Source organism: Zeus faber (assembly GCF_960531495.2).
Source record: "Zeus faber genome assembly, chromosome: 8".
NCBI lineage: Eukaryota > Metazoa > Chordata > Actinopteri > Zeiformes > Zeidae > Zeus > Zeus faber.
In genome coordinates this window covers 15,857,027-15,883,993 of record NC_137195.1, presented here as the reverse complement: position 1 = coordinate 15,883,993, position 26,967 = coordinate 15,857,027, and the positions used below count along the sequence as shown (strand labels likewise).

The 26,967-nt window shown below is 43.3% G+C and overlaps 1 protein-coding gene across 1 annotated transcript in view; it reads right to left on the bottom strand.

Annotated features, from left to right (window-relative positions):
* The window catches only part of megf8 (multiple EGF-like-domains 8), a 34,819-nt gene that overhangs the window by 6,478 nt on the left and 1,374 nt on the right, over positions 1–26,967 (bottom strand). Inside the window, exons 3-37 of the mRNA XM_080005707.1 lie at positions 26,684–26,847; positions 26,358–26,567; positions 26,047–26,227; positions 24,386–24,474; positions 23,420–23,633; positions 22,796–22,979; positions 22,535–22,680; positions 22,320–22,430; positions 21,725–21,876; positions 20,668–20,769; positions 20,362–20,509; positions 19,816–19,979; positions 17,880–18,083; positions 13,080–13,280; positions 11,863–12,108; positions 10,622–10,740; positions 10,372–10,503; positions 10,108–10,221; positions 8,827–8,910; positions 7,965–8,210; positions 7,259–7,443; positions 6,759–6,972; positions 6,414–6,648; positions 6,173–6,305; positions 5,443–5,687; positions 4,772–4,882; positions 4,025–4,143; positions 3,354–3,591; positions 3,033–3,204; positions 2,657–2,820; positions 2,384–2,519; positions 2,042–2,273; positions 1,487–1,613; positions 1,182–1,392; positions 376–590 (exon numbers count right to left, since the gene is read on the bottom strand). Coding sequence (XP_079861833.1) covers positions 376–590; positions 1,182–1,392; positions 1,487–1,613; positions 2,042–2,273; positions 2,384–2,519; positions 2,657–2,820; positions 3,033–3,204; positions 3,354–3,591; positions 4,025–4,143; positions 4,772–4,882; positions 5,443–5,687; positions 6,173–6,305; positions 6,414–6,648; positions 6,759–6,972; positions 7,259–7,443; positions 7,965–8,210; positions 8,827–8,910; positions 10,108–10,221; positions 10,372–10,503; positions 10,622–10,740; positions 11,863–12,108; positions 13,080–13,280; positions 17,880–18,083; positions 19,816–19,979; positions 20,362–20,509; positions 20,668–20,769; positions 21,725–21,876; positions 22,320–22,430; positions 22,535–22,680; positions 22,796–22,979; positions 23,420–23,633; positions 24,386–24,474; positions 26,047–26,227; positions 26,358–26,567; positions 26,684–26,847 — 5,948 coding nt within the window. The remainder of the gene's footprint in view (positions 1–375; positions 591–1,181; positions 1,393–1,486; positions 1,614–2,041; positions 2,274–2,383; positions 2,520–2,656; positions 2,821–3,032; positions 3,205–3,353; positions 3,592–4,024; positions 4,144–4,771; positions 4,883–5,442; positions 5,688–6,172; positions 6,306–6,413; positions 6,649–6,758; positions 6,973–7,258; positions 7,444–7,964; positions 8,211–8,826; positions 8,911–10,107; positions 10,222–10,371; positions 10,504–10,621; positions 10,741–11,862; positions 12,109–13,079; positions 13,281–17,879; positions 18,084–19,815; positions 19,980–20,361; positions 20,510–20,667; positions 20,770–21,724; positions 21,877–22,319; positions 22,431–22,534; positions 22,681–22,795; positions 22,980–23,419; positions 23,634–24,385; positions 24,475–26,046; positions 26,228–26,357; positions 26,568–26,683; positions 26,848–26,967) is intronic.

Genomic DNA, 26,967 nt, shown 5'->3' with positions numbered 1-26,967 from the left:
TCACACAACTTAAAAGTAGTGTAATAAGTAACTTATTGTTTCTTATTCTTAAGTCTAGTTTTGCTAAAGCTCTTAACTGTTTAGTTGTATTGCAGTATAATATTCTCATGTGAGAAACGTGTTTTTTTCTTTACAAATCAAGACTTGATAGTCTAACAATGGCATAGCCCGTCAGTGATGAAAAAAAAAATGTTCAAATTGTAAATCAAATGGAATCATGACCCCAAAGTTGAAAGTCGAATCGAATCGTGGATTTGGAGACTCGTGACACCAATACGCAGAATACAAGAGCAACAGGGGCAGGTAGTGTTATACACACATGAGTTAATATTTCAAGGGAAAACAACAAATAGAGCCAATAGACAGCAGCCCTACCTGCTGCAGAGCCATGCTCCACACACAGTACTGCCAGCCTCCGTCAGAGCCCCGGGAGCCCAAACAGAGGCTGCAGTTGTGGAGGCTGTGGCAGGGAGGAGGGCAGGGCAGGGGGGGAGACGACTCCACTTGCATGGGGGAGACGTTGAGCAGGGCGTAGCTGAAACACGTCCAGTCGTAGGTGGGGTTCACACTCAAGATGCGTCTGGTCTCACCTGGAGGAAAGTCAACGATCAGCCTGGTTGTGGTTGGTAAAGATTAGAAGCTAGGAGGTTGAAACCAGTTAGGGAAAAAAACAAAAAGAGAAAATATAATATATAATTACATGTACCCTAAAAGGACATGTAATTGAGTAAAAGTCGATTAGACAATTATATAGGGCTGCCTCCTGAAAGTAGATAAGTCGAATCATCAGTGGGGGACCCGTCAGTCGACTGAGACTCTTCAAGTCAAGCAGTTGTTTTTTTTGTTGTTTTTTTCCAGTCAGTGTGCATAACATCTGGATAAAACAGAAGCTTACAAAATTCACAGGGAGAAGATTTCAATGAGGAATTACAAATAAGGGGAAAAATAAATATATTTTTAAACGCGTGAATCGTCCACATCCGGAAAGGGACGCGAACACAGCTCTCTGTGCGCCCTGATCCCCGTGCCCTGTTCCCCCAAATACATTTTTAACAACCATTATTCATCAATTTGAAATTTTACTTTTTTTGTGAGAGAAAATGTTCACTACCCCCCTATTTTTTATTTTTTTATTTTTTTTAAATAAAAAAAATTGTTTAAATGTCCTCCGTCTTCTATACCTGTACGTTTAAACTGGCGAGTCCACATGCATTTGCCCGAGGCTGTGCACTTGGGGCAGTCTGAAGCCTCACAGCTGGTCTCGGTGCAGTTGCTAGACAAGAAGATCTCCCTCTGGTTGATCTTGCAGTCATGCTCTGACGTGCAGCTCACAGAGCTGTTGATGCACGCCCCCTCTGGACAGTTGGTGCACCATTTACACTGCAGCGCAGGCTATTAAATAAAACAAAGAACTCATTTTTAAACAAATTAGCTTGGATCTAACATTCTTGGAGTTTCAGCCTTCACATGTGTGTACCATGCTCACCTGTGAGAGGCCTGAGAATGTCCTGGGGTGTCTGGCAAGACACTCACTGCAGGTCTTCAGTCTGCGGCACTGGTCCGGTTGACGAGGGCTGGGAGAGCAGGGAGACAGACCTGTGGAGCAGCCCATCCTGACGGACCAGCATGAAGAGATTACTGGGTGGGTTATACTTAGGCACTTATGATTCCTGATTGACATACGCATGGCCTGTTGGCTCTGGCGGGAGTCAGTCAATCAGTGGAGGAGCTCTTAAACAGAGTCAAAACACCCTCGTGGACAACAGTGTGACGGATAAGCTGACAAATTTCAAGCTATGCGGCAACAGCGGAGCGTCAGAATCTCCCTTTTCAACAGGAAGCAGTAGTTGGCATGAATAAACGAATGTGTTTTGTTAGACTATTTACTCAAGACTTTTAGTGATGCTGTCATCGCCCAATAGTTTAATTAAAATAAAACTCTGCGTTGAGATTTCAGACTGACAGAAGAATTGTGTGCAAGGTGGTGTGGCAGCAGAACATAGCGTGTGGCTACTAAGATCATTTGATTCCAATGCGCTACCTTTCAGCAGCATCGGAGGAAGCGCACACACCGCCACACCAGACACAGCTGCCTGTGGTGGTGTTGCAGGCCTCGGGCGTCGGCAGAAGGGCACAGGGGTCAGAGGGTACAGTCAGGGTCAGGAGGCGTCCCAGTGTGACCCCATTGAAGCCTCCTGACAGGAAGAGACGTCCACCGAGGCTCGTCATGGCTAGAGACACTGAGTGGTTAACCGGCTCGCCCACAGCCGAACCTGAGAGGGTACGAAGAGGAGAGCAAAATATTGTCACCTAGGTTTAGAGACAATTTTATTGGGGGGGGGGGGGGGGGGGGGGGACCTTAAGACATTGCTTTTTCCATTACCTGGCTTTATCCAGGTGTTACAGTTGATCTGGTAGAGAGACACAGAGTTACTGTAGTCCTCTTCTTCCGTCCTCCCTCCTACAACAACCATGGTGTCTTCGATGAGAGCTGCTGCGTGGAAGAAACGGGACAGGGGCTGGAGAATGGGAGGGGTAGGGGAAGAAAGAGAGGGTTGAGAGAATGTGAACAACCTCTAGAGGGAGAACCAAATCTGAACACTTTTACCTTGGTTCTTCATGGACTGCGATTTGAAAATCCAGAGAGGGGACCAACCTTGTTGCCCCGCGAGGGCACCAGCAGAGACCAGGTGAGGTTGGGGTAGTACAGACTGTAGAGCTCTCCTGAGGGCTCTACTGTCTCCACATGGAACCGGTAGCCTCCAAAGACATAGACTGCATCAGTTTGCTCGTGGTAAACTGCTGTGTGTCCATACAGACCTAAAGGGAAAGCGCAATAACAACAATCGGCCAAAAATACATATAAACCAAGGGAGTAACTTTTTTTTAATTGGTTTAAAAACATTTGATAGTTTTGGCTAATAGTATTCATAGGTATCTTTGACTCAGTTTGTTCATAACATGTCTGTTATCGGCCAAACAAAGCAGAAATCTCAACAAGCGGTCAACAAGTGTGCATGACTCCTCCAGACCTGTAGGTGGCGTGCCAATGTGTGGGGCGACAGTCCAGTTTCCAGAGTGGAGGCTAAACTGCAGCAGATGGTGATTGAATCCGTTCTCTGGGGAGTACCCTCCGATCAGTAGCACTGACGCGTCCCGACGCACGGTCAGAGTGTGGCCCGCCACCGGGGGCACCGCTGAGCTCTACAGGAAGAAGGTACAAACATTTGTCAAAAGAGTCTTTGTTCGACACTTCAGATTACAACTATCCTTACAAATGGACCGACCAAAAGGTACTTTTTTTTTTCCTGAGAGCCAGCAAGTTCCATTGTCATGACAGAACCAATTCTTACCTTGTACTCTCTCCAGACTAAACTGCTCAGGTTGAGAGCCCAGATATCCATGGCAACACCCTTCTGTGTTACTCCGCCCACCACCAGCATGAAACTGTGACTGGCTCCTTGGCTGCCAGACAGCGGATCCGGGTTGGTTAACAGGGCTGAGGCGTGGTTATATCGGGGGCTGGGAGTCGAACTTTCCTCCACTGAGCTTGTCAACATCTGAGTCCATCGTCGCTCGGCCACAGAATACCTGGACATAGCGATTACCAGGGGAGAAAGAATATTAAAATGCTATTATATACCATATACGGTACCTGCAGTAATTACAAATGAAAGTATTTATGAGATGAGGAAAACTCTACTACGACTAAAAAGTACTCAAACTCCCCAAAACTACGACCATTACTGTAGTTAACACCTGAAATCTTTGCCTCCTGCAAAAAAACATCTCTATGGTTAACTCAGCTATTTCTGGAGACACATCCTTTCAATTGACTTGGTCTTTGTTTTGAGACTGGGAACATATCGGTCTGATCGGTAGGGATTAAATAATGTTTCAGAACCTTTTTCAAAGGGTAGCCAAGACAGACTATTCTGTAGCACTATTGGACGTAGTAAAACATAGTGCAGCAGATGACGTGGCATTCTAGAAAGTGTCCTCAACTCTAGTTACTTTCTCTTACCTGTAGACGTTTCCCAGAATGCCCTCCAAGAGCGAGAGGCCACCGTACATCCACAGATTCCCCTGGGGACCAGAAACCATGGAGTGGCCCATTCTGAGGAGGAACCTGTGGGCCTGGTTCTGTAGAGAACAAGTCAAACATGCTATACTAAGAACAATACAGATCTGCAAGATACTTACTGTTGTAGAGCTGGGCCATATGGAGTCCCAATAATCACAGAGAATATTATATAATATTGATATACATCAGAATCTGTTTATTCCACCAAATACATTTATGTATAAAATACATTTGCTGTGGTAAGGATTGGTACATGATAACATCATCCTCAAATCCTAAGGTAAAGGGATAGACCATTTTTTCAGGAAAGTACCTGAAATTGGTATTGACCTCCTCTGAATATAGGTAAGACAAAAAGCAAATTTACCAAAAGACTGGCGCAACCCCATAAATAATTAATTTGTTCAATGTATTATTAATCACAACAAGCTGTATGTTAAAATAAAGTATAACAGACCAAAATAATTTTTTTCAAATAAATAACTCACTCAAATGTTTCAGACCTGAAATCATGACAAATATTAAGTCAAATAGTCTTTTTATAATGACAGACTACAAACTAGGAGTTTAACTACATTTCTTGAAGGTACTTTGAAAGAGGAGGAACAATCATATTAAATGATTGTCCTGCCCTACAGAGCAGTGTCATTTTCTTTGTGTGTTAACATAGTGGTGCAATGTTCTTACCACTGTGAGTTGTGTGTCCAGTAGTGTTTCCCACACCAAGCTCCTGGAGTCGAGAGTAACAGAGCAGTCTGATCCAGCCCAGCCTTCTGAGCACACACACTGTCCCAGAGGCTGAGACAAACAACACATAGAGATAGAGAAGTTGGTAGCTCCAGTGGTCTACCACGAGATATATTCCTATTCTTTGTGTACATCACTTTCTGAAGTGATCAGAACTCTGGGGTGAAAGCCCTCAGTAATATGCCGTCACAGTCACACTGATCATTCTGTAGGTGAAGTTTATTTTGAATATATTAAATGACATGTTGTTCCCATAGAAAACTGAAACCCTTTTGTGAAACCGAGGGAGAATATTTGTCTATAGCTTTCTATACTTTCCCAATAAATTTGCAAACATATCCAGACCTCTAAAACATCAGATGAGTTTCTCGTATATTGTATATCTTGTGCTTTTCTAGACTTTCTGCACTCACATAATACGCCTGAACTCTGTTACTTATAAGTAGAGACCCAACTGTCTCTATTGGTGCAATCTGCTTCCCCATTGTTTCACAATAAAAGGGCATTTTATTGTAAATTATAAAATCAAGACGATGTATAGACAGGATGACGAAAGTCCCCATGAAGGGTGATGGGACGATAGTATCACTTTATCAACCGTCCCCTCTCACCACGTTGCAAGTTCCTCTCCCCTCTGCTTGTCCACAGTCCTGGGGACACATGGGCCGGTCACAGTGGGGTCCGCCGTAGCCCTGGGGACACTCGCACAGGCCTCCCTTACAGCGGGCCCTGCCCTGGCACGCCGGAGCGCCGTCCTCGTCAGAGCTCTGGTGGCAGCGCCGCACCCAGAAGGAGGCGTTGAAGCCCTGCGGTCTTGTCGAGGATACGTTGGCCTCAAAATAGACTGAGATCACACCTGTTGGGTAAGAGACAGTTATCATACTGCTAATTTTTTGGTGTGTTTATTGCTTCTTCCATTTTCTCTGGGGCACTGTAGGTATGTCGTGTCATAGAGAAACATGTTAAATGTCTCAGAGAAAAATAGATGACATGCCCATCCTTATGTTCTAATCCCTCCAATCAAACATTATCTGTTCAGCAAAAGTAATGGATTGGTACTCAGTAGCCAGTGGACAATACTAAATATTAAAGACTAAGTAGCAGTACTGTAAAAGTGATCAGTCAATCACTGTTTTCAACTAAATGAAAAATAAATTATAAATTAAACGATTTAATAATAAGAACAGGAAGAACATTTGTTATTATAATTATTATTACTATTATTAATAACTTTAAATTGCTATATAAAAACATTCTACTTTTATATTATATGTCCATTAGTAAATTAATACTAATATTAAGTTAGTACCACAAATTTAAGCCTCGAGCATCAAGGGTTACCTGAGGTTGCCTCTACAGTGATCGGCTGAGTCCTAGTTATTCCACAAAACGCTCCAATCAAGTTGTGGTCTGAATGCACCACACCGTTACCCAGGAAACGAGGAAGACCATCGAAGACATAGACATAGGAGCCCTGCGGGACCAACAAAGATATTCAAAGGAACTTCAATCCATTGTCATGGTTTCCATGCATTAGCATAGCGGCCGTGTTTTTTAGCCATGAGGTGAGGTCTTCACTCACAGCGCACTGGGTGTGAGAGTCGGGGTGTAGAGTGAGGACCACGGCGGGGCACAGCTGGCCGGGCATACAGGGCGCCAGGTTCTCCGTCACAGACAGCACCCATAGGCAGTGGGAGAGGCCGATCTTCCCCCCAACGCCCCCTCGCCAGCCCAGAGAGGAAGAAAGGGGTAGCGGGGAGGAAGAGGAGAGCAGCACAGAACGCCCTTGGCACTGGCGGAAGCATGTGCCATTGTTGCTAAGGGGAGAGAAAGAAGATGTTAGAATAAGAAGACAAAACAAAAAAAAAAACAATTAAAGGAGAAAATTAAATTAAAAGAATGAGTTCTTTGTAGAAGGGGTCTTCACCTGGGGTCTCCATAGTAACCAGGCAGGCAGGATTCGCAGTGTGGCCCCTGGGTGTTGTGTGTACAGTAGCACTGGCCTGTCTGGTTGTGGCAGTAGCCCTGGAGCGGATCCCCATGTCCGTTACACTCACAAGGCACGCATCCCCCGCCGGCAGCCAGCGCTGAGCCAAAACTTCCTGGACGACAGTGCTCGCAGTGCGGGCCAGTGGTCCAGTCTTAGGAGACCGATGACACAACAGGAAACACAAATACATCAGTGCGAGTGTGAGCGGAAGTCTGCTCAGCTCCATGGGAGTCTCTGGTAGGGTAGTCACGATTATGACATTTTAAGTTGACATTTAATTGTCATACAAATCATTGCAAGTAACAATTTAATTGACTCTGTTCTCCATTGTATTCAATCCTACATTTCTGATTCTACAGTCAAAACCAGGACACACCCTCAAATAGCAAGTCACAACAAGAAACCAGGGAAAGCCAAGTAGGTTCTTAACGTCTCACCCTGACACTGATCGCAGAGCCCAGGTGCAGTGATGCATGTGGAGTGGAAGTTGCAAATACAATCCACATCACACTCAACCCCACTCAGCACCAGAGTGGTGGGGTCCGACGTCCAGCCAAGGGAGCATTCACACTCAAAGCGTGGACTTCCACTGCACTGGCCTTCGCGGCACTCGTTGTAACAGCTGTGGGAGAGGAAACAAGAGTGGGGTCTTAACAACATTCGCAACCTTGTGTTCGTGACCACATGTAGGGTCACTTAATGTGCACACAGGGTAATGGGGCAGACTGATGTATTGATATTTGATTGACATATTTCTAATACAAAAAAGGTTTGAAACACTTCACAATTTCTACTGTATATATTCCATGTGTAGCTCGATACTCAAATTCACATACAACAGTTGTCTAGTATGCAACGTGGAATATCTAAAATTGCCCAGGAATGCAAAGTACAGTAAGAAAGAAAGAGATTCTTATTTATCCTTCATCTGGTGCTCATCCGCCTTAATGTGAACTGGAACCCATTCAATGAGTCGGGCTGTCTTCAAAATAATAATAACAACAGGAAAAAAATTATCTAATTGCTGTTTTGAAAGGTAAAAACGGGGTCGTGGGAAATAATAGGGTTGAGTATCCCCGGTCCAAACGGAGCAATCTAATGACAAAATGACGCGAGACATATGAAGAAGAGAAAGACTGTTACGTCTGATTGCAGTGCAGGGTGCCGTCGCCGGTGTAGCCCCTCTCACAGTGGCACTCGTAGGAAGTGGGGGTGTTGACACAAGTGGCGAAGGGGTGACAGTTGTGGAGGCCCAGCCTGCATTCCTCCACGTCAGGGCAGGTGGGGTAGGACCACACGGCGTCCTGCTCCTCACTGTCCAGGTGCTCCAGCTCCAGCTCCAGCTCCATCTCCATGGGTCGTGGGGGGGCTGACGTCTGGGGCTCCGGGCTGGAGGAACCAGAGGAGCGATGAGAGGTGGTGGCCACATCAGACGGAACTCACAACGTGCTTCAGAGTTTCAGATGAGGGAATATTTGGGCTCTGATATGTCGACAACCAATTGTTTGATCTTTTGTTGACTTCACAGAAAATCTATCATGGCCTATAGCTTGAAGGTGAAAGGCATACGTAAATAAATATTTTGCAGTACAGTAGTATTTCCCAACCTGGGATGCCAGGCCCTCAAAGAGGTCTTGGTCAACTGCTGACTGTAAAGAGATAGATTTAAAAAATTTATTGTGTCTTTTAAATGTCAGAGTGAATCAGGTTTGATTTAGAGCATTTCTGAGGAGCCAAGGTTGGAACCTCTGCTCTATAGAATTTATTTTCAGTTACTGCCCCCTACAGGAGGGTTTTTTATTCAGCCTTTTTTTTATAAGAAGGGTAAATGTTACTCGGATGCCACAAGATTTTGATTCCAGGACACTCCTACTTCTGCTGGCCCTTGACATGTCGATATTAAATAACATAGGCTTAAATAAGACACTCTCCCTATGCAATATAAACTATAAACAGTGTTATGTAAGTGGACAGTGTTTAAACAGGGTAACAAACAGTGCGTTACTTTGCAACCCGTGCTTCAGTCACAGCCACACTGCAGTTATACACAGAAGGGTCGTCCATTCCAGCCCAGTCCCCTCGCAGACACCTGGGTAGACAGTGGGTGGGAGAGAAAGTTTAAGTTTTGACAAATTCAATGATGGGCAAAAGGAGAGAAGCAGCAGACCTGGCACCCTGTTCTGCCCTGTGCGTCTAATAAACACAATGTTGAGGAAAGTCATGGAGTTGAGCAATATTTGTGCGACAAAGTGACAGCTCCTCAAGTTGACAGAACTGGGAAAGACACAGAAACATTCATGACATGTTGAAGAAGACATCTTTAAGAAGAACTCTAAAACAGTCAGGGAGAAATGGCTAGTGAACCTGTGTCTGTCTCGTGGATTGGCATTTCAAGTGGATACACGTGGTTAAAACACGCGTACCTATGAGCCCTGCGTATGTGCATTTGGGAGAAAAATGAGAAATGAGAAATCCAATGACAAAATGAACTGAGGCGACTACTTTCCATTGATATGGTTGGACGTGGTAATTTCAAAGCTTTCGTATACTGTAAGATGTTTCTCATGCTCTTTAGACTGCCAGGGACTCTTATTAAACTGCCCAGAGGCATTTTGCCCACATAATCACTGATACTTGCCTGCCAAGCTCAGTAACTATGGATCAGTAAAAAATAAAAGCACACAAAAGATGAATTAGCATGTGTCAAACAACGACCACATTGTCTTTGTCCATAGTGTGGATCTCAAGATAGTAAAAATAATTTGTTTTTTGACGGACAGGCCTGAGTTTCTGAAGCAATCAGAGCTTCTTGTCATTGGTAACAATGGGACTAACAATTAAGTGCTAACAGATGCCATTTTAACTTTCCCCCTCGTCTTTTTTTAATTATAGGAGTCAGTTTCAGAGTTGTGTGTATGTAGTTCAGTTTTCTTATCTTCCAAACTCATCAGTTGTTTTGTAGGTGCTTGTTTAAATGCTATTTTAATATAAGCCTTACTTTTTGAGGCAATATCGATGTAAGACACTTTGTCATTTTCCATAGATATCTCAGTTGAACAGTGGGCTTTAAACTGTTGATATACCGAAAGTAAAGCTGATTACATCCTTCCATTACATCAGAATGACCATCACCCGATTGAGATTCTGGAGCGCGTGTGCCAGAAAATTTCAAAAACAGCCATGCAGTTGCCACCCTCCAGTTCCAGGATGTGCTGTCCTGTACGAGACATACGTGGGAACAGCCGTCCCATAACAAGAATCACAATATAATGTGTCATTCTCTTACTTTCCAATGGTGGGGTTGTTGTAGTCGCCACACCAGCCACACTGGAACGTCTGCAGGCAGTCCGTGCACGTGTTCAGGGCCGAGCACTGTTTACACTGCGGAACTGAGTGCACGCTTGGAAGGAGGAGAGACATGTTGATCTGAAGTGATCCTGCAGCATTTCTCTCAGTACGTTTAGTTCTTTGATAGTTAAATGTAGTTAAGTTTGCCAAAAAACCCGACATACAGAAATGCCTAAAACCCAAAGAGCTGCAGGTGTTTTACCTGTCATACCAGTCCCTGCATTCTCCATAGGGATACTTAGTGAGGTAGGCAGCAAAGTAGAAGCAGGCTTGGGCCGACTCGCACCACGCACACTGGCTCGAGTTTGAGAGACACTCTCCACATGTCTTCCTTCTGCAGAACAGAGGAGGAAGAGAGATGTGTGATTTCATTAAGTGCATGTTACAGTGAGTGTAGCAAATTGACCAATGTTTTAAGGAAAAAAAAATCAAAAAACAGTTTGAAGACTTACTGGTTACAGACTTTGGGACAGCCGCCTGGGTCACGAATGGATCCATCCAATCTTCCCCGTCGACTGCACTGGTAGTCACCTTTCTTGTTGGAGTTGATCTGCCACTCGCAGTATGGGTCCTACAGGGAAGGATTTAAGCAGGGTGGTAATCTTAAAAAGACATGAGAACAAAAGACATAAGAACCATCGGAGAACATGTCCCGGAACACCGTCGGAAGAATACTCAATAAGAACTCGATAAGAACTCAGCAGTGAAAGAAGCACGAGCGCGACAGCGAAAGGAGTTTGGAGTCAATTTGCTTTACATAAAGATGAAAAAGAGAAGAGGAAAAAAAAGAGTGAAATCAAACTCAAATAATTAATTTATTAACAGTACCATTGTTTTTCCTTGAATAGTGACCAGGCTTTTATTTATCTAAACCTCCGTCGGGGTGCCGTGCTCCTCATAATAAATACATCTTAAATAATCGTACATCATTTTTTTTGTTCAGAGATACGGGAATGGCCGCGACGCACGGTGGACCAGATGTCGCTCTCTCTCCATTACGCAATCCACTGTCCTGATACCAGGTGGAACGTCCCTTTGGTTTAAAATGTTCGTATAATACAAGTAGAAACTAACGAAAACAAATAGATCTAAAATAAAAACACAGGAAACCACATGGGATGTGTGGTGCGCTCAGCGTGCGTCACAGCGCTGGGGGAGGGGAGAGAAAAAAAAAAAAAAAAAAAAAAACACACCATGACTCAGATTCAGCCCTGTTCAACATTTTTTTTTTTTTTTTTTTCAACAATTTGAGTACCGGTTTATATTTTAGGAGATACAGTATCTATAAAACATGCCCCGAATGTTGGCTCCGGAAAATAAAAGCTTGTTGACCTGGGAAAAGGAGAAGATTGAGTTTCCCGGAAAGGGAGGTTGAAGCCCGTCCCCTGCCATGACGCAATGGCATTTGGACCAATCGCAACAAGGGGAGCTCTCAGAGCGAGAAAAAGACGGAAGACAAAGTTCGCCTCGGGGGCTTGCACTGAGAACACCATAAGAACCAAGACCACTGCGTCAATTTGTTCTCATCTTGTTCTTAAGAGGTATTTTTGGTCAAAAAATTCGACTTCTTTTTAAGTGTACCTCCACCTTTACTCTTCATCAATAAAATGTATTTATAAATACAAATAAATACAGAGCCAAAATAAATGGTACAACTATCCCTTCAACATCCAATCCAGCATCCATGGCGTACCTGGGTGCATGCGGAGCAGTCCCTGTACTCTTCACAGAGGGTGCAGTGCTGTGGAGCCAACAGCAATTGGCGCTCGCCCCCTCCTTGTTCCTCAGGACAGGGCTCCGGGTCAGGACCGGCCCGCAGCAGACAGCGGGACAGGGAAGGACACCAGCCACAGGACTGGTCTGACAAGCAGGCCAAGCACGACATGTACCCCGTGCAGGACCCTGAGCGGTAGGGCTCCAGGAACAGGAAGGAGATCTCCTGAGGAAAGAGGAGAGACAAAATGATTTTATCCTAATTGATGGGAAACATTTTAAGGAAGGCAGGGGGGGGATTCAGAATTCAGTTACTTCCCTATTTTCTTTCAGATGACTTTTTTGGAGCAGTTTTTTTTGGAGCATCCAGTACACAGCATTCCCAATGGTAAAATTGATTGTCTTGAGACGATAAGATTGTCTCCTGTTATGCTTTCATTTGGGCTTGACAAGGCCAATTTACCTGCTTTTATACTATATGAGTAACTTTTTTTCACCTCAGCCATAAAAAAAAGTTGAAACAGCTAATTCAATGAAATTCCTGATTTATTTTCTTGCCACCATAAGAGTAAATGGGCTTACATCTAAGACAAGCTAAGATAACTCTTAATTAATTCCTGAAATTCAGGAGACAAATCCCACATAGTCCCCTAATCCCACATAGTCAATGGGAGCAACATTGATTCTCCTCATGTCTGAGTTCAAAGAAGTTCATGAAGCTACATCTAAAAGTTTAAAGAATCCGTGAAATAACCTCCCTAGAACAGCAGGTGCCTTTAATAGTTTGAATGACGCAATTTTAATGTAAGGGCTGCGCCTATATTTGATAGGCTGCCTATTCTGGAATTTTGGTAATTGTAATGTTGTGATATAATAGTTAAATGTTGTCATTTAGGCTGCATTACAGTAAAATAATGGAACATTCTGAAGTTCATAAACTCTTCTAGTCAATTCCTCTACCTGCTTGGTCATATTAGGCATATGCACATTACTGATTATCATTTCTCATGTGTGTAAATATCTTAATGAAAGCACCAACCTATATTCTCAAAATACCATGAAATTGTTTATGTTGAGCTATTTTTCATGTTTGACATGTGATAGTCATATTTGATTTATTCATCCCCCCAGCTCTATAATGAAGCCATTCACTGTTTACCCAGATGAGATTGTTTGATAAAATGTGCTAGTACTTACGCTCCCTCCAGGCAGGGCCGTTCTGTTCCAGATCAGAGCCATCTCACTGGTCTGTCCCGAGCCCGAGTTGTTCAGGTATCCCTCTGCCTGAACCAGGTAGTGGTTCCCCCTGGTCAGGTTGGGGAACAGTCTGCCCCCATCTGGACGAACCAGCAGCTTAAGCTCCTTTTCCTGCTGAGCTGCCCAGCGACCCACCACCTCCTTCTCAAATGAAGTGCAAAATAAGGGAAAAGTGCAGTTATAGGGTTAGCGGCAGTACGGTTATAAAAATGATACAATTATAGCCCTGTGCAGAATTTCTCAATTTAAAAAGCCAAACTCCACCCTAAGTCACTCCACTATTAATACAAAAGTTTATTAACATACGTATTACATATATACATGACCTTGCAACCAGCTCCCAACACATAGTGAAACGAGACATACTGTACGTCACCTGCCACAAAGAGATATTTAGGTCTGAAAGCTACGGTTAACCTAAAGCAAAAAAATTGCAATAATAGACCTTTTAGTTGGTTGATTATTGGCTTTTAATTTGGCTCGCCATTTAAATTACAGTAAGTTAAAAGGAGTAACACAAAAATAATAATTGTTGACTTAGGAGTCAATAGGACCATGGTCAGGTCAATAATAGTTAAAAATAATAATAATATTAATAATAGGGCTGGGCCGGTTATTGGCCGTTATCAACGGTCACCAACACAGGCAAAAAAAACTTCATAACGCCAGTTGTTCATGTTTTTCTAAAATGTATAAAAAAAATGTACCTTACCAATAAATACACATAAATAATTTCATGTATGCTTAAACACCACACGATCCTTCTATAAGAAAGCTCACAATACTTTTCTCTGCAACAATCGTGCCGTCTCTGAAGTGCGCCGTCTTTGACCACACAACATCATCGGCCTCTAGTGTGATATATAACATGAAGTTGAGGAGAATCACACTGATTTAATAAAGGTATTATTTAAAATGCTAAAAAATTGTTAGAAATTATTTCACTGAATAAACGCTGTAGCCTCGGGTGAGGACAGTTCTCAGTTGCTGAGAGCGGAGCTGTGAGCGGACGGTGGTGCAACCCCACAGGCTGCACCTGTACTGTGTCTGTAACAGCCCTCTAATGCCCATTGTGCCTATTGTCCATTCCATCTCCACGCTCTAGGCACTGATGGGACTTAAGAAGTTTTTTGGATTGTTTCTCCATGTGGGAACTTTTCTGTAAAGGAGGCGAATGTGTGAAGCTGCTGCGGAACTGCAGAGAACCGTGTGCATACCCAACCCCACAGATCTGCAGCCCTTAATCGGTTTCAGGGTTAATTTTGACAATGCCCAGCTCACGAATGGAGTTTTTCTTTTTCCTGCGACCAACCAACCAAAACGCACCACACACAAGCTGTGCCTTTTAAACCCTTTCACACTTGCACTTAAGCCATAAATCTACTGGCAATGTTCCATATCGCTGTCATGTGGGAAAAGGAGCCGGTCTCTGGTTAGTAAAAGTCGTTCCGTAAATCTCACCACTCTGGAAGTAGTATAATTTCTGGCAAAATGCCAGTACGGCTGTGAATGGAAGTATGTGGGAATGGAAGCAGTAACGTTGCCGTAAAGTAGGGGTGGAGCCGAATCCAAATAAAGCACGAATCATGGGTTTATACAAATATTTATTTTGTACAAATACTCTAAAAATGATTTGTTTTCAGGAAAAAAAAGAAAAAAGAAAAAAAACATTCAAAAATTCGCTGACATTGGGCACAAGTGCTTCGCTTGCCCGCCAGCTGCACCACAGCGCGGAGCTGGGGGTGGAGAACATTCGTTCTCCGAGGGCTCTGTCCCAGCTCCGTAAGCCAAGGGAAGAGTTCATGGGGCGGGGAGATGGGGAGGGAAGCGCTGGCGTTAAAACCATCTCAGTTGCTTAGTCTCACGTGATGTGGGAACAGACTCCATTTGGAACTTTTCCCTAAAGGAGACTATGTGGAAATGACTACCTACTGCTTTTGCAGGATATTTCTTATCCAGCAATGTTACCGAATCCATGTGGGAAAGAGCGTTACACAGACGGCATTTTGGTCCTGTTTCAGCTCTGTGACTACCTCTGCTGCCGGCTCAGAGACGCATCAACAATGCCCCCCCATTCCAAGTTCAGGCTGTGTAAAAGGGGCTTATGTAATAATAATAATAATAATAATAATAATAATAATAATAATAATAATAATAATAATAATAATAATAATAATAATAATAATAATAATAATAATAATAATAATAATAATAACAACAACAACAACAACAACAATAATAATAATAATAATAGTCTTATAATAATTAAAACATCAACCAGGCTACTACTAATAATAAGAACAATAATAAAAGTATAGCTGCAGGCAGAAATACACAGGGTCAAGTATCGACACATATTACAATTGTTCGAGTTCCCACGGAACGTAGCATCAGTTTGTGCTGTTTCTCCTCTTTACGTCAGCATTACTGCTAAGTTAAAATTTTCAGAGTTTCCATTAAACGCAGCATCGGCTGACGTAATGATGCGGTGGCGCAAGTTTCAGAGTCCGGGTGACACGCAGAATTACTACTACAAGCCGATACACTTGTTGCATGTTATTACTTTATCCTTAACAATAGAATGTGGCTTTCTACTACCTGTAGTACATCGAGTCCTGCCTCACGGTGTCTCTGTGGAAGGAAAGTACTCTGTGTGGAAGTTCCCAACAACACGGTTTCATTCAAACGGATAAAACACTGCATGTCCCTCAGAGACATTTTATCAACTCTTTAAACTTTTGGGACTAAAATAAAACGGACACGATTGGGATGCGTTTCTCTGGAGTTCTCTGAACTGCATGTGTGAGGACACAAATACAGGATATGTTTGACTGTTATCAACTCCTACAGTTTGTGTGTTACAACTGGCTCGAATGCCACAAAACAAGGACGGACACGGCAATGGGTTGGATGCCAACAGAAAAGACACAAAAGACATAAAATATGAAGTGAAAAGCCCCGCCGATGTCAAGCATGTAAGGCGACACACACGTGCGCACTGGACCCCTAATAATATGTATATTAATAATGCATCCGAATGGGATTTTAGTACTGCTGGAAACGTAGTCACAGCTTCCCGCTCGTGCCTCAAACAGGAGAAGGTGAACATACGTGTCTTCTGGACACAGAGCCCCGACAAAGTCAAGTGAAAATAAAACAGGCCAGCAGTTTGTTGGCTTATTTAACTGGGACAAGCAGAATAAACGGGACAGTCCCAGGAAAGCACATTTTGGCCTATTCCCTTCAGGCAATGCTGATCTATTTGATTTTGACTAAATTGAAAATTTACGTTTGTCGGAGTCGCAAAGATGCCCGACGAACAACCGAGCCTGACAGGAACTTCTATAGAATATTGTTTTCTTTCAGAAAAGTACTTAGTTGATAGAAAACTAGTACCTTGCTCATAGAGGGTAAATTGGATATAGACCTATAGTTACTAAAGATGTTGTTATCTAAGTCCCCTTGAACACTTTGAGAAGTTTGTATTATTCTTATCATCAGGAGTGTCACAACTCTCCAAATCCACGATAAGATTTGAAATTCGATTTCAAGGCCATGATTCGATTTAAACATATGTATTTTTTTCAGCACTGACAGCTATGCATTTATTTGACTACCGCGTCCTGATTTGTAAAAAAAAAAACACTTGTTTCTCAATATTTTTTTTTTATATTAAAAATTATCAATAATAAACACAAATATGAGAATATTTAAACAACACACCTAAATAGTTAGCTTTTGCAAAACTAGACTCTTATTACACTACTTTTAAGTTACTCAACAAAATAAGTGCAATAAGTGTTGTCTTTTCTCCAGAAAAGCAAACTAAACTCTAGATGTATATAATTTACTCCTTTTCCTGCAGCTGCTCTGCTGTGGAGCAGATCGCTCCTCAAAAAGTCCCGCCCATGTTCTCACGGTCCGGCGACCAATACCCTGCAGCCCAGCACTGTCCACGAGCCGGTGGTTAGGAACCTCCGCACTAGAGGACATTCCGTCGGTGATGGTTGGGTTTATTTCGCACCTTCATCGGCACATCTTTGGAATAACTGGACATTCTGGTCAAAGGCGCACACTGTTACCGGGAATATTTCTCTCTAATGTGCGTTCACTGTGCAACAAACTGAACAAACTGATATTGAACTTTGTTTTTTGTTTTTTTGTAATATTCAAATTAACTCGAATTTCGTTCCTGCAGCCCTCGAACCAGGTGGGCGGGTGCAGTGTGCGTTGAGGGATGCGACGACTCCAAGTCTGTTCGGAGCCGGGAGCCGCAGTCGACTCTGACAATATTCGCCTTGTTAACTGCCTTCGGCCTACCAGCAAATAAGACGACAGTCACCGATTGCAGTGGCCGATGTTTATCTAGTGTTTCCCCACAAGAAAGACTTTACTTGGGTGGTCCGCCAAGGTATATCATCTATATTTGACGACTCATTTTAGCTTTTTTTTTTTTATATATATAATTTAGAAATGTATGAGTATTTCTACCCGTCCGAGAGAACGACGGCAACCGCGAGACGAGGACTCGGCTCTCGGAAGCACTCAAAGCAGGAAGTGATGCTGCGTTCATGGGAACTCTGAAAACTAATTTGCGGTGGAAGTAATGGAGTGTTCACGGAAACTCGAAAAACAACGGTATCGGCTATCAGACTTTTTTTTTTTTTTTAAACATCGGTATCAGCCCAGAATTTCACAATCAGTGCCTTCCTAATTATTATAATTTTTTTATTTCCTTACCAGCTGATTCAAGTTGGGCGCTGTCGCCATGCGAGCTTCAAAGTGGAGCCTCTGGATGCGAGCTGACATGGAGACCGTCTCGGTGGGAGGGGGTGCGGGTGGTGGGGCCCCCCACAGCGGGTGAATAAAGCCCCTGAACTGCAACGCTACATCCATTTCTGTGGTGGGGCTGAGGATGATGGTGGTGCTGCGGAGGATAGATACCTGGAGAGGGGATTGAGGCCAATGGAGGACAGTGGAGGATAGATGGAATACCACATTATTCACTGTAAACTAGTACACACGAGGCTTGGGCCGATCTACGGTTATATCGTCTATTGGCTTGGTTTTGGGGTTTTTTTGTTTGTTTTTTGTAATCAGCCAGGAAAAATCTGAGAATTGATACAGTGTAAGTGCAGTTCACTGTGCTCTCTGGGTAGGTGCTAAAAAAAAAAAAAGAAAAGGCACATGTAACCCAAGCTCTGGTTCTAGGCATTTTGCCGCTCTGGGCAAATAGAGAAGCACAGTGGAGCCGCTGTGAGCACATCACAGGTGCACCGAGATGCAAGGTTCATGAGGAATTACTCATGAATATATCTTGCCCAGAAAATCCTCTACCTCGACACCAATTCAATCAAAAATAAATAAAAATTAAAATTAAAAAAAGCACGCCTGAGAAGAAGGGCACCGTGGGGTCCATGGGGCAGGTGCTTGGGTACCCTTCGCCGCGCCCCCTGCACATACCTGCTGCTCAATATGCAAATATTGTGATTATAATACAGCAATATATAATATAATCTCATAGAGAAAGATTTAGATTTATTTATTATTTTATATAGACCTATTTATTTTAGTTTTTTTCCTACACGTATGAAACATTTTTTTTTTAGCACAACTGAGTTAAGGGACTGTCCAAGTCCTTACTCCGTACTGTTCCAAAAAAAAGAAAAAAAAGATGGGGAGACATGCATCCCAACAGTTGGGACGCACGTCTCCCCGTTGCTATGGGACTTAATCTATTTTGTGTAAATACTTTACTTGTGAATAATAAATCCTGCACTTCTGGAACGGGGAGACCACACTTGCCACATTATATTAAATTCTATGCGCACGCAAACCCCATCGTGTGCGCCCCCGATAAAATCGTATTTCGCTGCTCCCCAGCGATCAGCGATTGTAATTTTGCACGATAGCCCAAGCCTAACACACGTTTGACCGGACACTATCTGAAAGGGAGGTCTTTCTGGGAGTCCATTACAAGATGAGAAGAGTAGAAGAAATAATAAAATGAGCAGTGAGCATTATTTCTGAACAATTTAGATGGAACGACTGTGTGTATCATGAGCGTTAAATTAAAATCGTAATGATATTCAAGACAGATGTTTGGACAAATCATCTCTCTTTTATCCAATAAAGTATATTATATATATTTGGTACAGGGCAGAGGTATGTATTGGATTTTACGAACATTGCAAGTTAAGTAATACAGTAGTGGAATAAATCTACCCAATACTTTTTTTCCCACATAACTTAAGACAGGAAATTACAAGAATTTTCTTGGATTCTTGTCAGCTATTGTGAGTTACTTCCAAACAGGTAAGTAATGCAGGCAAGTATGAAGGCAAGTATAACGTTTTTTGGTCGGGAGTGGGAGAAGAAGTGCTCAGACCTGCTACTTACTTTATATCAGAGACCATAATACGGCATAAAGTGCTACTCATAAATGTGTGTGTATACTGTATATAGGACTAATAGGTGGAAATGGGCAAAAATGGAAGAAAATAAAATTCTAACAAACATAAAAACAACCGGAGACTGAAGTGTTACACTGGATTTAGAGGCCTGCGTTTGGAGTCAAGGAGCCAAAGCAGGGTGGAAGGAGAAAGGAGGGTTCAGTGGAAGCAGAGGGAGGAGTCATAGCACAGTAAAGCTGCAGGGTGACACTGGGACTCCATACCTTGTCAGGCTGGGAGTCGTTGCGGGGGTGCTGGAAGGTGAGCAGGTGCAGTCCCGGGACATAGTTCTCGGTGCGACAGAAGTGGAGGGAGGTTAGGAAACGGGTACGCTCCCCCCACCAGCCGTACGCCCCTGAGATCTGGTCCACACGGCACGCACTTCGCTCTGCGAGACCGAGAGGTAGAGGTCAACACACAGAAAACAAACCGGACCTCTAATTATTTTACAACACAACAGTGTCCCACAATGCATTGCTGTTCTGAAGACAGTGCAGCCGATGCATGTCATTTGGAGGGCTTGCAATGGGGATGAAACGAGGTGACCCAACTAACACCCAGGAACATTTGCGGTTGGAGTGGTGACTCGCCATGGCCGGAGAAGCCTTTCCGATCGTAAATATATCCAGTCGTGTCACCGCGCTTCACCTCTGAATACAGAAAGCTTAGTCCGGTCCCTCCCACGTCACCTCCCAACTTCTTTCGTGTGTTTTCGTTTGGAAAGCAGCCCCTCCCTCTTCTGCCCTCTTTCCTCCCTCCCTGGGTCTCACCTGAAACCGGCAGGCAGGACTCATTCTGCACACACCAGCCAAAGTCTCCAGGGGCGTGGGACAGAGAGGCCGGCGTGCCGCTGAACACCAGACAGGACTGGCAGTCAGACAGGAAACGAGCCAGGCCCAAGCAGCCGGTGCTCCCACACTGAGGAAACAATCTGCAGTTATTGATGGCTATGGCAAAGTGTACATGTATTCTCCAGTGGGATTCTCCAGAAAAATCAGTGACAAAAAAAATACAGTTTTTGCAATATTGTAAGTCGGTGTAATGTTTGCCATGCAGTTAAGTGTAATATGTATTACTGGATAGGTGGGCTGGTACTCCCGACAGCGGCCTTCACACCAGCTGCATTCCGGGTTCTTCAGACACATGCTCTCATCTGGCGCCTCAGCACAAACAGCATCCTGATAAAGCATTGCCAACATACACACATAATATACGGCAGTTAACGACACAGCCAGGAAAAGCTCACCCTCCACAGGAGTCACATCATTCGAGGAAGATTCTTTATTTGTTGTTGAAACTTGTTACAGCAACAGCAACATCAGCATCAGCATCAACAACATTTTTGTATTATTATTATTTAATTTTGATTCCTTATAGCTATCTTGCACTTGATTCTGGTTGAATTTAGAAACAAGGTGCAAGGTGCTCCGGGCCCATTGGAGCAACACTCAAGGCTGCCCCAATGGTCGATGTATGCTTTGGTTGTTTCTAGCCTCTCATGTAAGTTGCTTTGGACAAAAGTGTCAAAATGACTAAATGACTGCTGCTAAGTGTCTGCTACCGCACAATATACAATATAAGGTGAGGGTTGATGACTGAGCCTAACCAAAGCTTTTTTTTTGTTTGTCCATTGCGTTGTAGTACATGTAGAAGACACAGGTAGCCTCAGTACAGTACAACTTAATTTGCCTTTGACAACCAGTGCTCTCCTCAGGCAAAAATAACAGGTTGTTTTTTTTCACAACAAAAGCGAGTAGCTACTTTTACTGCATTTTTTAGGCAACTTCCGGTTTTTCATATTACGACCATCCGATCATGACTTTTGGGGTAAATTGTACAGATACAAATCTGATTATGACTTCATCATGTGATTGGCCCACCCCTGGTAAACATCGCAGGCTTATACAAGATCCATCAACCTCAGTATATCATAAAAAGCTAAAATAGCCGTCTTTTTCCTTAGCATATTTAACATTGTAATGGCCCAGGGGATAAATGAGACATAGCACCATGTGGACTACAACTTGACCTATGTGTAGTTGTGCATTGGCTCATCATCCTGCTCAGGATTCTCAGGACACTTCCTCCGCCAATCACATGACTTTGTCTTCTGTTTTTTTGACCCCTACATACCCGGCCTCCGAGGTCACTACTGACAAACAGTGGAACTTTGTAAGCCACCAGGTCTCCACGGGCAACGCCACTGTAACCCCCGGCAACCAGCAGCACTCTTCCCTCCATCACAGCAGCAACATGTGAGTACCGCCCCCTCACAGCCTCTCCTCCTGGAGCAAAAGCAAAAACAACACAACTTTCTTTACAGCCGATGTGGAATATCGGAGCAAGAGTGTATCAGGGATCAATGCGAAAATTGAGGGGCAAGGAAGGGAATTGAGGACAGTTATGGAATGTACATTATTTGGCTTTATTCCTTAAGAATATATATATATATATAACGTCATATGAGTCTGCATTAAGTGCATGAGATAAAAGATGATTTGGCAATTACGTTTGACACACCAACAGAATGGTAAGTGCGCCATCATATTGTAAACTATAGTGTAATGTAGTGCAATCGCAGAGAAAGTCTGCGATAAAATGTGGTCACACGTGCTCAAAATGTATTAAAGTCACTCACACAGGTTTGTATTTATGCCCAAATGAGACTGAAATCCTTGCACCGCCAAACCCTGACATAAGTGTGAAGGCATTGTCTGCTGTGACTTACTGTGCTGCAGACTCTCTCCACCAGACACCCACTGGTGGCAGCCCAGGTGGTAGAAGAAGATCTCTTCGTCATAGCACTTCTCCTCTTGATAATGAATATGCACATTACCTCCTTAAAATACAAATGAATGGCAAGGGGCAGGAAAAAAGAGAATTTCGTTTTTAGGAATCAAGATCCTTAGGTCCCTTTATTCTGTACAAAGTGGCTGCACTCACCGTAGACCACCATGTAGTTGCCAATGACAGTTGCAGAGTGGAAAGCTCTCTCTCTGGGACCAGTGGCAGGGAAACGGGAGCGAAAGGAGGTCCAGAACCGCCGCTCGACATGAAACACATCTGTGTTGTTCACTCTGACACTGAACCTTGGGTGGAAAAGACAAACATAATAAGCAGCTGAAATAATTCCTTCAAGGTACTACATGTGCACTCCACAGTCATGCAGCATTTGGAAGGCTGCTACATGACTGAGGTCTGTACCTGGCAGTGGTGGGTCTGTGGCCCCCGTAGACCAGGAGGGTCTTGGAAGGACTGTGAAACACCATGGAGTGGCCAGCTGTGGCGGGGGGCTTTCCCCCGGTGGGCTCAATGGTCTCCCAAAGCCCAGATCCCTGCAGGCTGAACCGATATAGAGAAGCGGAGAACATGTCCTCTTCTGTGCGACCTGAAGCGTAGGAAGGAGATGGGAAGGTTAAAAAAGTACCAGTTGGACACTGGTTTTATATTATATATATATATATATATATATATATATATATATATATATATATATATATATATATATATATATATATATATTATTTTATATCAATATTTGGTGCCTTGCACACCTATGTCAAGAGAACAGGGTGTAAGAGAAGAACTAGAAGTCCAAAAATTATGCAAAAGAGACTCCCACATACAGTCTTGACTGGCAATTAAAATCATTTTTGGTGAATAAAGCTGTTGAATTATTTTGGTTTGCTGGAGTCTCTTTTGTATATTAAGGGATTCAATTCTGCCATCAATTGCAGCACTACTCTGCTTTGACTTCTCAATTGCCATTGTGAAAACAGATCAATGAATAACAGGCAATTACGAGAAGCAATTTAATGTTTAACCCACCTCCAAATACATAGAGATGATAATCCACCACAGCTGCTGCGTGGTTGGCCAGTTTGGGAGCCCCCGATGCGTTTGAAGAGCCAAGCTGCTGCCAATCATCATCAACTGGGCGGTACATCCAGACATCACTAGCCAGAGAGCCATTTGCCAACTCTCCTCCGAAAATGACCATCTTGCCCTTCCACTCTACGGCTGTGTGGGAATGACGAGCCGCCTGAAGTGGAAAAGAGGAGCAAGAGAGAGAAGAGGAGGGGAGTAACATAGAAGTACGTAAGGATGAATAAAGGCAAAGGAAGGCAGAAAAAATAGCAAAAAATAATAAACAAATGCAGTTGAGAAAGACTTTGGTTTCAAACAAACAGTCAGAGACAGACCCTGTTCAAACATGTGCTGTGTCAGGAATGGCTTGCTAGCATACTATTTATTATGCCAAAATCAGAGTATGCTCATTTACTATGTAAAAAGTACCAGGATGACATACTACATCCTAAATATTGTATTATGCAAGTACTGCACACTATGCTGGCATTAATATCACTTAATGCATTGCAACACTGTAGGGGGCGGGTCTAGACAGAACAAAACAAACAATGGCAGAGGAAGAGTCAGACCAGCGCCGTGGCCATGTGACGACGTAGTATGTCCAAATCAATCTTTTAACACACATACTTAGGTATGCATTTGCAGCATGTACCACAGCATTCCAGATGCAGCACAGGAGCTGCCTCTAACATGCGTGTCCAGTGACCACAGGAGATCAAATTGCACCTTCCCGCTCAATATGCAAATCAGCACGCTGTTGATTGTAATGTCATGTGAATTGACGCTAGCTGTCCAGTCGCAACTGCATCACCTAATTTTACTGCAATACCTGAGTGGCTTCATAGATCTAATTCCATATTACAAAAACTATCAAACTCTTAGTTTTCTGTCACAATTACCCAATGTATTTGAGTAGACACTTACTGGGGAGTAACCATAGGACCTGTTATCCCATTGGTTGGAGGTGAAGTTGTATTTAAGCAGGTCCCCTAGAGCCCTGTTGAGATCAAAACCTGTAGAAAAGCAATAATAAGTATTTATTAATTTATTGAAGACATCATTAGGCTTGGCGATATCCAAAATGTAATATCGTGATGCAGCCGGCCAGTATTGCGATACTGAATATTATTGCCGTCGTTAACGGGTGGGGGGGGGGGGGGGGTTAGAGAGTGCCGCAAAAAGTGTTCCTATTACACACGGTTGCACAAGGCGCTTTTTAAAAAAACCCTATTTGTTTTCTTTGGCGAATCAGTGAAGCTTGAGGCTGCATCGGGGAGAACGGATTGTTTTATGTCATTCCAAATAGGAAGTTGCACGTGGCTGTTCACGTAACGGCCGTGCAGAAGGGAACTCCCGTTCACCACGCGAACAGCGACGGACACCAAGCAAGCGCGAGCGAGGAAATATATATACGCAGGATTAAACCAAAAAAAAGAAAGGAGGGAATTTTACTTATTTTGGGATTCTCAGCGTGAGAAATACGAGGCATGGCGTGTGGACTGGTTGATATGCATGAGTCTCACGGCCAAAGCGTGAGACTTGGCAGCTCTGTGTAACATTTATTTAGAAAAAAAACGTTTTTTTTTTATATCATTTTAGTCATGCAAGTAAGAACCTGGAGCGGCAACAAAATCAAAATAGAATACATTTTACTTAAAATGAATATCACAACAAAAACGACAAACATTCTTTTGAGCTTCAATATTTTAAGCCGTCCTCCCTGGATTGCATATACTACCATCACCAGACTAATTCACAAATGCATATTAGTCTGGAATCTTTCGTTCATTTTTCTTTTCCAAGGTGCGTTACCAACGGGCGCAGACCAAAATGTCTCCGGAGGCAATTGGATAGACCTACAACCAATCAGAGCACTGGATAGACCTACAACCAATCAGAGCAACCAAACATGTGCCATAGCCCTGAGCGAGTGAATTGGTAAATTAAACGTTTACCAAATCCTGTCGGAAGTGCAACAAACAACATCTTTCTTATCAACCAAACCTTTTGGAGAAAATATATCGCCTAGTTCATTTAATACTCTGAACATGAGCTGCAGATTCATCTGGTTCCCAGACGATGGACTGCATTCAATACACAACAAATGGAAGGTAGAATTACAGAGGAACTTTGACGTTTCCCTGTAACGCCCAGTGACATCTGTTTATATTTTATTAGTCTACATTTTTCTTGGTTGACATCAAATAGTTGTCAATGGTCAGTCAGTTGAATACATTTTAATTTGATAATGACATAATTGGTATAACTAAAAGAGTGGGGATGTACGCTATTAGTGACATTGATTAATAGCGTACATCGTACCTCCGTCAGGGAGGTGGAGCTTGAGCGCGATTTGGTTATTGAAGAATGTGATTAATGGTTTCAAATGGCTCTTATAATATACGCAATATCTTTTATAATAAACACAATATTGTTTGGGACTTTTAGACTAATCGACTAGTCTACGTGTAAACTTCAGTGTCAAGAACATCCTTACTTAAGAGCAGTAGACTGTTTTGAATGGTGCTGAAGTTGTATTTTCCTAATGAAGACAATGAACTAGTGCAAGTGTGTGTTGCTCTTACCTCCAAACAGGTACATGGCTCCAGTGGAGGAAAGGTAGACCCCGGCAGAGCCCGTCCTGGGCAGGATTTCGGAACTACCCTCGCTCACTCTCCACCATTGACCTGTCCCGTGGTCATCGCCGAGCCCGAGTTGGCAACTCTGACCCAGGAAGCCAGGACTACACAAACAGTGCTCCTTTTTCTAAGAGCCGCATGAGGACAGCACAAGAGCAAACTGATTAGTTAATTCTTCAATTATGAGGTATACAGTTTGTCATAATGATTCTTTGTCTTATTGACGGGGATAACTGATGTGTTTTTTTTGGGGTTACCGCATCACATTGGCCATGTAGGGAGCAAGCCTGCGAGCACAGCGGGTTGGTGCAGTCCGCACCCCCCCAGCCCTGGTGGCAGTGGCACTGGGACATGGCCGGGTCACAGCGGCCGTGGCCCCCACAGGCCCCGGGGCACAGCGAGAAGGTGTAGGTGGCGTTGAAGCCTAGGAGGTTGTAATTAGCATCGCTAAAGAGATGGAGCAGCATCTGGAGGGTAGGAAATTGTGATACAATAATGAAAATGAAATATAAATATTGGTTTGTTTGTTTTCATGATATAACCTTGTCTAATATAGCGTAATATAATCTTGCTAACATGTTACCTTGCCAGATTTGGCTTCCATGGGCTGGGGCAGAGTGTTGCCACTCAGACTGGCCAGCAGGGGGCTCTTGTACGAGTCCCCGTCGTAAACAAACAAGTAGTCATACGTGCACTCGGTGTCCATGAAGGTGAAATTCAAGACAATGTGGTGACTGTTGGTGGGAGCTAGGAGGGGGGGAAAAAAAAAAAAAGATGTGATTAGAGTCCTGATCACAATACTATACCAAATCATAATCTTTGAATAGGGCCAAATCTATTTTCATGTATAATGATTATGTCTTGGTA